The sequence below is a fragment of the Argiope bruennichi genome, chromosome X1, assembly GCF_947563725.1.
Source record: "Argiope bruennichi chromosome X1, qqArgBrue1.1, whole genome shotgun sequence".
Taxonomy (NCBI): domain Eukaryota; kingdom Metazoa; phylum Arthropoda; class Arachnida; order Araneae; family Araneidae; genus Argiope; species Argiope bruennichi.
In genome coordinates, this window is record NC_079162.1 from 69,452,109 (window position 1) to 69,464,965 (window position 12,857).

The following is a 12,857-nucleotide window of genomic DNA, read 5'->3' on the forward strand; positions in this document are numbered from 1 at the left end:
ATTTAATCCAAACCAATCTGTACAATTTGTGTATCAAAATCTTCAATGCTATGAACAGAACAACTCTGGAAGATGAGCCTAGTTGAAGTAGAATTTATGCTTCATACTGAAGACCATCCTTCTTTGTTTTTCCATACATTGGCCAATTTAATGATCTCTTTTTATCATTCTTTGAGGAATGCAAGCTTTCAAATCTAATGGATTAAGACCATCAAGTTTCTTTATGGCAGGATCTGTTAATAAAATGTACAATTGAATTTGATTCTGTTAATCGATAATTTGAAAGCGCATCTAGTTCATTTAGAAGAATTTAGAAATGTGATTGCAATTCTACATTGTTGTTCTCATCATGGTACAAGGCGTTGAGATTATATTTCTTACCTTTTTTTTCAGTATGTTTGCTATTTAAAATTAAATGCGCTTCCTTTTTGGAGAATTTGCAAGAAAAAATTTTCATTTTATATATATCAGTAAATAATTTTTTATCATTGACTTTTGAAAAATACTGTTTTAAATATTGTAATTTCTATAATTCTGTGAATTAAATAAAACAAATGAGTTTCTATTACAATAATTTGTTTAACAAATTAATAATTCAATATTTTCTTTTACATTTATAACATGTAGCCGATTATTTCTCTCAGAAAATTAACAAGAAATTTAAAAATTATTAATACTTCTATTAAATGTTATATTTCTTTGACAATGAATAAAGCTGAAAATAAACGATCCATTTAAGTTTTAAAAAAAATTACCAACAAAATTATAAGTGCTTTTGGATGGGAGAAAATAATAGGTCTCATCCTGTTATTTATTTATTTTTTCTACTTCTTAAAATGTTTAAATTAAAAACATTATATTTATTTTGCATTAGGAAAAATCTGTTTCAAATGATAAAAATTTATCAACATAAAAATAAATTTTTGCTTTATTTTTATAGAGAGTAATTTGTTGTATGACTCAAAATTGTGTAATTGAGTCATTATGAACGAGATATAATAATAAAATAAATATATTCATGTACATCTGTTTGCCTTTATTATTATTAGTAATAATAATTTTGCTTTTTTTGTTGTTGTTGTTGTCTAATTGGATGACACCTGTTTTGGGAATGTTGTCGCAATTATTCAACTAAGGTCAATAGAAAACTTGATTCTATATGTTAATCTCTTTATGCTTATAAAATTGCATTTAAAACATAAAAATAATTAAGATAAAGTTATGGACTATCTCAAAACTTATTATTATTGAAATTTTCAAAGTTGAAGAATTCATCATCAAACTTTTTCTTTGCAGAGAAAGAATAAATATATAACGTATATAATATTAAGAATGATAAACTCCAAGCTGTCTGTGTTGCCAAATGGAAATGTGTTATAAAATGAAACTTAGTGGGTTGATATCTGTGTACCTATATTTGATACGTTTCTTTAGATTGAATATCATAAGCAAGAAAATAAAATAATTGGAAATTCATGTCAGAAATCGATGAACAATCTATCCCATATCATGTGAATGTAAGCATGCTAACTTTTAATTCAACTACTAAACATAAAATTGTATTAAACATAAAGAGGAATATTATATTAAAAATTGTTTTAGTGTTATTAATTATTGTATTTGTACATGCGCATATGTCATATGAAAATACATGTTAATTACTAAGACTTCAATTTTTAAATTATTGTCAAATCTATGTTTCTTTGATTGTTTGCTCGAATAACGTAAAAAAATTATTTCTCAACGAATAAAAGTAGAGGAAATTACAGTAAATGACTAACTTCCAATTAATTCCAGACTGTTAAATGTATGTATTGAAAAAGAGTCAACTGGTTGGAAACATGAGTTTATTTACTTTCCTAAAAACATTCAATGTAACCATATAACATTTTACAGTTATGCAGAGTTTTAAACATAGATAAAAAAATATATATATGTTATTTTATATTAAACATTTTGAAGTATCCGAGCTACTATTATTTAACATATTTGAGGATTCCATTTTTTTCACTTCAATTCTAGTTCATTTGATACATTCATACTTATGTATATAAGGCGCATTAAAGGTATTTCTTCTGTTGGTCGTCAAAACTCATTATTAGAGTATGCATTTTTAGTACCTTACCCCCCAGAGACGTTAGATAATCTCCACGTCCTTTTTGTAGAGTAATGGTGTTTGTTCAATTAATATTCCACCCTTTTTAAAAACTCGTAGGTGGAAAAAAAATATGGTAAGCAAATATGGTTTAATAAAATTTCGTAAGAAGGTTTGAGTAAATAGTTTTCAGCTATATGACATGGCCGATTATCTCTCAGCAGGTCAAGATTGAGCCCTCTAGGACCTCTCCCCTGAAGGCATTTATTTCAATAGAATGAAAAAGAGCCTAGAAGAGTATTTAATATTAAAACGTTTAATGACGAAAAAACGAAGACACACACTACACCGTTTGGAAGAAAAATGCCAATAATATGAATTAATGATGCCAGCAGCAAAAAAGTAATAAATGTTGTCATACAATATATAGTTTAAGAAATATACCAAGGAGGGATATAAACACAAATTTAAAACTGCAACATTTCCTCTAGATTAGATTTTTCTTAAACTCAATCTAAGTTTCTGTTTCAGCATATCTGTCTTCTTCACACTCTTCAGCTGAGTTCGAATTTGATTGCTCATATGAAAATATTTATAACACTTCCTCTTATTTCACGCAGAAAAAAAATGCTTCAGTTCTATATGCTCATGTTGTTCTCACGTAATATGGTTTTTTGGCTTAGACTGTTCACCCTGTTTGTTGACAAATATTGTTTGAGGAAGCACCGTGAAATGTTCACCTAGAATTTTATGGAAAACATTTTGAAATCACAGCCTTGGCAGCATTACATATCGACTGATATTCTGCTTTTACTGTAAAAAGAGTTGTTCTTTGCTTCTTGTTGCTCAGTGAGTTGGCGCCTCCTACGTGTATTGTAATGTAACCGTTTAATGATAGATGATCAACCTTGTCATCAGCTCAATTTGAATCGTAGAACATTTCTTAATTCTTTCCTATCCTTTCTAAGGTTAGTTTGGCCTCTTTAATCAGTGCAATTGTGTCATTAAAATCCAACTCCAACCAACCATTTAATCAGTGCAATATAACGAGGTATGTGTTGCCCACCAGACTAGTATTCTTTTCTAGGGCAATGAATGAACTGACTGGTGTAGATAGTAGCAAACGCCAAATCTAACTTGATCCTTCTGCTAAGTATAGAAATCCTTCTGCAGTTTGTAGATATATGCATTCTCTTTCAGTAATTAACATGCTGCCTTTAGGTGCTGGCATGTTCTACTTTATCAGTGAATCCAAAGGTGTTGATACTCCTTTAGAATTTAAGTGCCATTTGACTGCAAGAGGTTCGTAATGTATGTACTGTGTGTCCAGCAGGAGAACACTTCCCGCCAAATGTCTATGTTTATGGCGGTAGCTAAAGAAACAGGCTACTGTAGGAAGAGTTCAATTCGTGTAGGTAGAAGTATACATTCAAGTTTCTTACGCTAACATGTTTAGCTCCACATTGGCGATATTTTATATTCTTACATTTAATTTTTGAAAACAAATTCAAAAAATGATTCACTTAATTCAAAATTATATGAATACTCGGAATCTTGATATTCCTGCCATATGTATACAAAGAAGAACACAAATCAAATGGAAGAACTGAATAATTCGTATGCCTAACGATTGCACAGTAAGAAAATATTTAAGTAAGAAATCTAAAGCAGAATCACACACGACAAAAAATTAAGCGTCTTCATTTCATTATTTTTAAATTTATGTAAATAATTAATATCAAATTCTCCGGAGGTAATCGATTACAGACCGATCTATCTAATTTAACATAAAAACTATAGTGAACTATTTTCAATATGTACAATCTTTCTGAAGCATAATTAACTTCAAAAAGTTTATATGTAAAAGTATTTTGAATTTGAAAATAATTCAAGTATTCATTCATGTGCTGAAGTTTTTAAAGTCTCACCCGTCTTAAATTGAAAGGACATTTTAAAGGATGTGAAATTTAAAAGACAAGAAAAATAATTATTAAATAATGAAATGCAGTTAAGATTAACCAAAGAAAAGGTTAATATAATATAAAAGAGGTAAGCTAACTGAATATAAAGACACATGCCACTGTGGCTAAAACGAGAAGACGAATTATCAGCAACTTTTTTTATCGCTTCAAATGGACGCCAAAAAAGGAGGAGGGAAAAAAAAAAACAGACTTCCGTCCGATTCCTCCTATTCAAAATGGATCTTTCTTACCGAAACCTGTTTCTATAATGCTCGCCGTAAACATAGACATTTGGCAGGAAGTGTTCTAATGGTGGACACACAGTACTCTAGTCGGAAGTCATTGAGTCCTCCCTGTGTCTCTCCATTTTGGATTGAGACTAAGCTATATATTTCTCCCAAATCTTAATTTTAAAGGTAGCTCCAAAGGTGTACTTAAAGTTTTGGATAATTTTCAAGCAGAAGTAATGCAAGAAGATAGAGACACATAATGCACGATTTTTTGAATAACCAATATTTTTGCTATTGTTATTTTTTAAATATTTGTTCCATATTACTGTTATTTTCATCACACTTTTAATTAAAAATCATTTATTATTATTATTAATAAAATTTATTAATTATAATTAATATTTAATTTATTAATTTAAGTAAGGTGTGATTGACTTAATTTATCAATTTGAGCTAAACTTTTAAATTTGATTTTTTTCAAAACCATTTATTTATTGAAGTAAAGTATTTTTTGAAAAAATTGAAATAAAAAAAATGTAATTTCTTTAAAATGTTCACTTTTGTTCTGCTTTTACTAATAGATGGCGCCTGTAGAATGAATGCCAGTAGAATGTTTTAATACGATTGACTTCAGAAACGTTTTAACTCATTATATATATATATTTACTCATTATATATCAATTTTCAGTTATCTGTATGGGAACAACAAATATAGATAATATCATATTTAACTCATCGGATTTATTAAAGATTTCTTAATACCAAAATCAAAAGTGGAAATTATTTAACTTATATATTAAATTTGTGTTAACTAATTTTATGTGCTATGTGAATTATATAAGAGTATCTTATAGAGTCAGCTTGGTTTTTACACTCTTAATAAATAAACAAACCATAGATAGTGTGGTGAAAACTTATAAGCCAGATAATAGCTACGAAACACGGGTGATTACTTTTGTCTTGTTACTCGGCTGCGAACCACAAGGTCCCAGGTTCTATCCTCGCTCATAACAATCTGCTACATTGGTGACCTCGGACGATGAACCTTCATACAGCTGTTGTGGCACCATCTACCCACAGCAACCCAAAAGTCGTCAGATTCACTTGACGCAGCAACACTAAGTCGTCAGACTCACTTGACGCAACAGTAACCACTCACCCACACACACTCGCCAGAACGCTTGGCTCTGCTCAAATGAGTACAGGCGCATTAGACTCAACAGCTAATACATCACCACTCAACAGCCATTTCGTTCGTCTCACCTCCGACTCACTGGAGGCAGAGTACTGTGGTGATAGCTTATAAGCCAGACAACAGCTACGAAACACGGGAAGTTACTTTTGTCTTGTGGTCCGAAGCCAAGTAACAAGACCACAAGATCCCAGGTTCTATCCTCGCTCATAATGTTTACTCCTCACACAACACATCGACGGACCATATTATTTACTCCTCACACCACATCCATTTTGTTAATTATCTCTACTATATTACTCCTCAAAAAAACCACGCCATGTTGGACACATACATTTATTACAACAGAACAGAGAAACATACATCAACACATTGCGTCACGTGACTATATTGAGTCACGTGATCAGGCGGGATGGAGAAAAGCGCGCGAACATTCTCTCCCCCCCCCCGTTGATATGTTTTAAACATTTAACTAAACGTTTATTATCACATCACAAAAGATAAAATTTTAACGTAGAAATTACAATAAAATATTAAACATTGCACTGTTAAAAAATACTTCTAAAAAGATAACTAATAAAAACGACAATTTTCAATACAGTGCACAAGAATTACCTTATGACAAATTGTGCGACCACTTAGTGGCCAAAACTTTTCTAGAACAATACATAATAAATTCGAAGCACCAACATGCAAATGCTTCTTGTGATAATAGTCTAAAATAATCATAGTAAATTTATTATCTTTTGGCAAGATTGACGGATGTTTTGATACAAAACTTAAATTTGAATTTTCTAGCCAGCTCCAACCCTCAAAATACCATAATCCAAAATCGGGTTGAGGCGTTTTAACTTACTGTTTGGAGAAACGAATCCTTTGAGTTGCAGGTTTTGAATATCTGCAGCAAATTCTTACTGCTGCACCCCTTTAACCAAGAAATTCTCAGCTTTTTTCAACTCACTGCTGCTTAGAGGACCTGTAGTACGCCCAAGTGGATTTCGGGCGTTGTCACTAAACCTAAAAATGTAACTAAGAACACGCAAAATAGACATATAATTATTACTAAGCTTAATTAATTCATACATTAAATGTCCTTCAGTAATATTAAAAATTTTAAAGTTTTTAGAATTGTTCTTAATTTCAGCATTGAACTCTTCATTAGTTTCTGATACAAGAACTGGATGATTAGGGTAGTTATGATCAGCAAGAAATTCAGGTCCATTCCACCATAAGTCACAAGTTTCTAGGGGTCTATACCTCGAGATAAGATGTCAGCTGGATTTTGCTCTGAGGATACATGATGCCACTGTTTAGTACTTGTATTTTCTTGAATCGTCGCTACTATGCTTTGGACGAACTGTTTTAAATCTATTGGTTGTTTCTGGAGCCACGCAAGCACAGTAGTAGAATCCGACCAATAGTAGACACTAGTCTTTGTCGTTTTGATTGCTGCCATCACTTTTTTCATAAGTTTTGATAACAAGACTGCGGCGTTCAATTCTAGCCTGGGAATCGTCAAGCTTTTAATCGGTGCTACTCTGGATTTACTAGCAACTAATTTAATCATAGTATTTCCTTGTGCATCACTTGATTTGCAATACGCCACTGCTCCATACCAGCGTTCTGAAGCGTCTGCAAATCCATGAAGCTCTACACTCGTTGGCTGGTCAAAGACTACTCGTTTTATAATCAGAATTTCATTTAGGCTTTGAGAGCAATTAAAAAACGTTGCCATTCTCGATATTCTGAGTCAGGCAGAACATCATTCCAATTAATGTTTATACGCCATAGTTCTTGCATGATCATTTTGGCTTTAGCTATGACCGGACCCAGAAGGCCAAGTGGGTCAAATATTAGGGCAATAGTTGACAATACTTCTCTTTTAGTATACAACTGTTTCGGCTTGACAGCTACTCGAAAAGCAAAACAATCTTCCTGAGAGTTCCATAAAACTCCCAATGTTTTTGTTCCCTCTTCTTTATCAAATTTATAACTATCTTCTGATGACCTTGATTCATTCCCAAAATTGGTATGCCACTTATGTAATTTCAGTGCTGCTGCCTGCATAACTTCAATAAGTTGACGCTGTAACTCCTTGGCACCCTCTAGCGTTGAAGAGCCACTAACTATGTCATCCATGTAAGTGTCATGCAGTAGAATTTCAAACGCCAAGAGAAATCTGGAATTTTCATCTATGGCCAATTGTTTAAGAGTTCTTATGGCAAGAAAGGGAGCGCAAGACGTCCCATAAGTTACAGTTTTCAACTTATACGTGGTAGGCTCAGCGTCAAAATTTGTTTTCCATAGAATTCTCAGAAGATCGCATTGATCTGATTCAATGAGTATTTGCCGATATATCTTTTCTATATCGGCGGGAAAGGCAAATTTGTGTCGCCGAAAACCAGTAATGGTCGTGAATACGTCCTCAATAACTTCTTTCATCAGAATGTCATTTAAGCTAATGCCGTTAGTTGTAGGAGACGATGCATTAAAAACTACACGAGGTTTAGTGGTCGGCTTTTCTGGACGAAGGATTCCATAGTGTGGTATATAATAAGAGGAAGATGGTTCAGTTGTCTCATCAACATTCTCCATGTGACCTAACTCCTCGTATTCTCTCATAAAATCTAAATATAACGGCAAGTAATCTGAATCCTTCGACAGACGATTCCACAACGAATTAAGTCTTTTTACCGCAATGTCCTTTGAATGTCCCAAGCAAGAGGTGTCCTCTTTCAAAGGCATTGTAAGCACATACCGACCCTCCTCATTCCTCCTATGGGTTTTCACAAAATGCTCCTCGCACAAAAAGGCCTCCTGACTCTTAGTGACCTCATTATTTACATTTTTAATTTCCTAAAATTTTCTCATAGTACGATTCAAATCAACATCTAAAATCTATCCACAATGAACTTTGTTCTCTTTCAGCTCATCTACACTACCACTGACAACATACCCGAAAACTGTATTCTGCAACAACAATGATGAATTCAAATCACGGAATTGTCCAGGTCTCAACAATTTATAAATACTTCAGCTCCTAAAAGTAAGTATATCTTTCCTGGGATATTAAAACTAGGATCAGCCAGGGATGGAAGCCCTAATACCTCCATACTTACATTAATTACCTTGTTGGGGGTAACATCAGTAATTTTGTTGACCACTAACATCGACCATTCTCGCTCAAAGCTCCTATCATTATTTGCAACAGTTGTTCTGACACAATTATTAACCATCATAGTAGCGTCATTCACACATGATGCAACAGTATTTATTCTTTCCAATCTTAACTGAAGTCGTTCTACGCAAGCTTTCGTACACAAACAAGACTAACTTCCTACATCCAATAAACATCGAACCTCCACAAACTCTGAATATTTATTTTTAACCAATGCACGAACAGAACTAAGAAGGACGTTTTTGCTTTGGCTCTTTTGAAAACTCGTCGCAACTATCTTAGACTGGGTATTGGCCGCTGTTTCTTTTACCGTTTGGCTCTGTACTACATCCTCGTTATGGATGGGTTCACGAATCGCAATACTTTCAGACGGTGAACTAGAATTATTATTTCCCTCGCGCTTAAAATGTAACATTCGATTATGAGATTTGCCGGAAAAACAATTTCTATCAGAGCGACAATCACGAATTTTATGGGGTAACAAGCAACGGAAACACAAATCATTCCGTTTCACTACATCAACTCTTTCCCATACAGAAAGTTTCTTAAACTGGGAACAGCTATAAAGAGGATGATTGGCACTATTCATACACATAACAAGCCTTAATTTTTTTTTATTTCTGACACGAACACTTTAGAAACGGTTTTATCAGAACGCCAATTTAGAAATTTTTGCGATTTATTTCACATAAAGCTTTTTGTTTCCCCTGCTGCGATCTTACTATTTATCTCACTTTTACATTTACTTTTCGATGATAAGAAAATGTCACACTCCCTGCCGAGCTCATGGGGTTTAAAATAATTTTCACCTTGTTTTACCGCAATGTGAGTCATTAATTCTCGATCGAGAGTTTCGAAAATTCTATCGGAAACTATAAGCTCGCATAGAGATTGGAAATCCTTCACTTTGTGCAACTGACAATAGTAGTCAAAAGATGCACTTAATCTGAATGCAAATTGAACAAAACTCTCCGATGGGAATTTTTGAGCTTTTTTAAAATTATTTAAACATTCCTGAGGGGTGCGCTCAAATTCTTTTAAAAGTAAAGTCTTAATTTTCTTATAATCATTTAAATCTTCTTGATTAATATAAACTAGCACATTACTAACTTTTTCACCCAAAATATTTAACAGAATTTCTGCTTTCAAATTTTCTGAAACATTTTTGTTTTGGAATTCTTTTTCCAAAGAGTTGAAAAATAAATTAAAGGATTCCGATTTACAAGGTACGGGAATGGTTAATGTTTTGATACACTTTATTAAGCTTTCTCATTCAATAGTTGATGAACTCGAATCTACGATTTCAGTACTTTGAATATTATTTAATGATTCTTTTTTATAGAGATGCATAATCCACGATTTTTTGAATAACAAATAATTTTGCTATTGTTATTTTTAAATATTTGTTCCAAATATCTGTTATTTCAATCATATTATTAATTAAAAATTATTACTTAATATTAAATATAAAATTTATTAATTGTAATTAATACTTAATTTACTAATTTAAATAACGTGTGATTGAATTAATTTATCTATTTCAGCTTACTTCTTAAATTTGATTTTTTTCAAAACTATTCATTCAATTTCTTTATTGGAGTAAACCATTTTCTGAAAAATTTGAATTTAATATATATGTCATTTCTTTATATTGTTTACTTTAGTTCTATATTCTACTAATAGATGGCGCCAGCAGTAAACGGAATATATGCAAAGTCAAGTCACAAGCAATTAAAAAGGATTTGTATGGAATAGTGCATCATCAAATGTGAATATCGGAAAGTTAAGGTTATTCTCATGAAGTGGAACGGCGACATCACACTTTCCTGTGAAGTCACCTTGCCGATAAATTTCAGTGATGTGCAATTTAATGATATGATAATTCCAATAATTCCGGTCCGTTCACTTTTCAATCCATTCAGATTTCTCCTTTCCTGTTTTGTTCGAGAGCTTCCATTGGACAGATCGTATCGATTGATACTTTCCAGTGAAGTCGCCGCTCTTGTAAATTTCAGTGATATCGTATCGATTGTTACTTTCTATCGTGATCCAAAATCTGTAATCGAAATATCACCAGTAAGATTGTATCAAGGATTTGAATCACACCCCTCTTTGAAAAGTATTGATCACTGGTATTTGTGACTTTATGATATTGGTTACGTAATAACCGCTCGTAAAATATTCGTCATTCCTACTTTTTTAGCATTTGCTAACTCGATTTCTTTCTCTATTTGACACAATTTTAACTTTTCTAGTTCTAACTTCAATTCATTTTCTATTTTTTCTTTTTCATTTTTTTTACACTATCTTTGACTGAGTATCGGCTATTACTTGATCTACTAAGCCTTGGACTACTTTAGTTTGTGTTTTAAACACTTCTCTTTTCTCAATTATCTCCCTAGACTGAATTACTTTAACATTATCAGGAACGGAAAGCCCTAACTCTTCCGCGATAATCCGCAACTCCTCTTTCTTTAATTTAGTACTCAACGGCATGGTTGATATACGTGAAAATAATATTTACATTCAACCTCTCGCAAATTATACCTTTTTGTACCGCTAATTTAGCAATCACAGGAAAAACTTTCAAATTGAAATTATGACACCTTTAATAATAATTCCACTGTGAATTCCAAAATGAAACCGAAATCAACTTTGTCAGAAATGCTACTTTCAAATATAAATCACAATTTGCACAACAAAATACACTGACAGGAATTATTAAACCTAATCCGAAAGCAAGAGTTCCAAAATCGAAACCGAAACCAACTTTATCAGAAATGCTACTCAACTGCATAATGTAATGTTCAGATTAAATTATCTGAAGTATTAAATACTTATAAACATCTTTAATTTTATAAACTGTCGGAATATACATATCGAACGAATATAGAATATAAATGAAAATTTTCTACTCTTTCTTGATTGAAAAATAAATCACTCCATCCAGCGCATATTTTCTCTTAATAATGTTTATTTATTTATAAAAAAATGTTGTAAACAGAGTATTTCTTCAAACATGAAGTCAAAAACATCTTTATAAATTTTAACTACTTTTTCTATTATTCATCATCTTCTTTCTCTTCTTCAGGAACAGATACGTCGGGAACTGAAAATGAGTAAATTGGTTAACAATTTGCAAGTTTATTTATAAGGACTAACAAAAGGCAATTTGAAAAAGAACAGAGCATTTTAAATATATTAAAAACAGATAAATTGAAACAGATGAAGTAATAAATTCCATTTAGAACACAGTACATTTATATTATCCTGTCGATACTGCTACGTTCAGTGGTGGCGGGGTGGTCGGCTGTACGCAAGAAGAAGAAATACTTTTATATTATTTTCACTTTTACCAATTTATGATAAAGGAGAAATCTACTTGAAAACTAGGTATTTAATTGATTTTTCTTTAATTTGTTACTGTCCAGACAACTCTTTCATGTCTTCTCTAGTTAAATTCATTGTTAAAACTGATCAAATAGTATAGTAGGATAATTTTTAAATGTTTGAATTTAAATGAATACTGTGTCACCATTCCGGATAAAGGAGAAAATTAAATAAAATGATTATATTGTTTTCAAAATTTCGAACTCAAAATATCAATAATACTCATTTCAGAAATGTCATTAACAGATTTCTTTGTATTCAAAGAAAAATTCTTTTTGAATGATTGTTTACACACTATTAGAAACATGGCAGAAATTCATTAAGTAATAGTGAGAATTCACTTTAAAAATGTTTTGAGAAGGGATAATGCAATTTGAAACGATATTTTCTTTCAAATTGAGTTCATTTCCAGGTACTCATCTTGATTCCTTTTTAATCGCGTATTGTTTGGAAAAATTTTCAGGATTTCATATCTTGTGAAAAAAGAACAGCATTTCTAATGGCGAATTTAAAACTATATTTCTTACGAGGGAAAGATTAGTTTCAATGCGAATCAATTTGAGAACTTATATTTTTTAACATCAATCTGGAATTTACCAAATATTCAATATAGAACTTACAAATGTAATGAGAGTATAGCATGTAGTCTGAATGATAAAAGTAAGTATAATTTTCTATTAAATTATTGTAACTGAAGAACAATTTCTTTCAAGAATTCTGTGATACATATGTTCACAAAAAAAATAGTCTAGTGGTTTACTATTTACGAGGATTTTCTATTTAAAATTAACGAAAGTCGACTTCAGGAGAT

The 12,857-nt window shown here is 31.7% G+C and overlaps 2 protein-coding genes across 2 annotated transcripts in view; both read right to left on the reverse strand.

The window, feature by feature from the left end:
- Window positions 1-6,721: 6,721 nt before the first annotated feature.
- Window positions 6,722-7,045, reverse strand: LOC129959266 (uncharacterized). The gene has a single exon (XM_056072089.1). The coding sequence runs from the start codon at window positions 7,043-7,045 to the stop codon at window positions 6,722-6,724; it is 324 nt and encodes a 107-aa protein (XP_055928064.1).
- A 4,673-nt stretch (window positions 7,046-11,718) lies between these two features.
- LOC129959267 (uncharacterized) overlaps window positions 11,719-12,857 on the reverse strand; it is a 50,081-nt gene continuing 48,942 nt past the window's right edge. Inside the window, exon 10 of the mRNA XM_056072090.1 lies at window positions 11,719-11,765. Within this exon, the coding sequence (XP_055928065.1) occupies window positions 11,719-11,765 (47 nt within the window). The remainder of the gene's footprint in view (window positions 11,766-12,857) is intronic.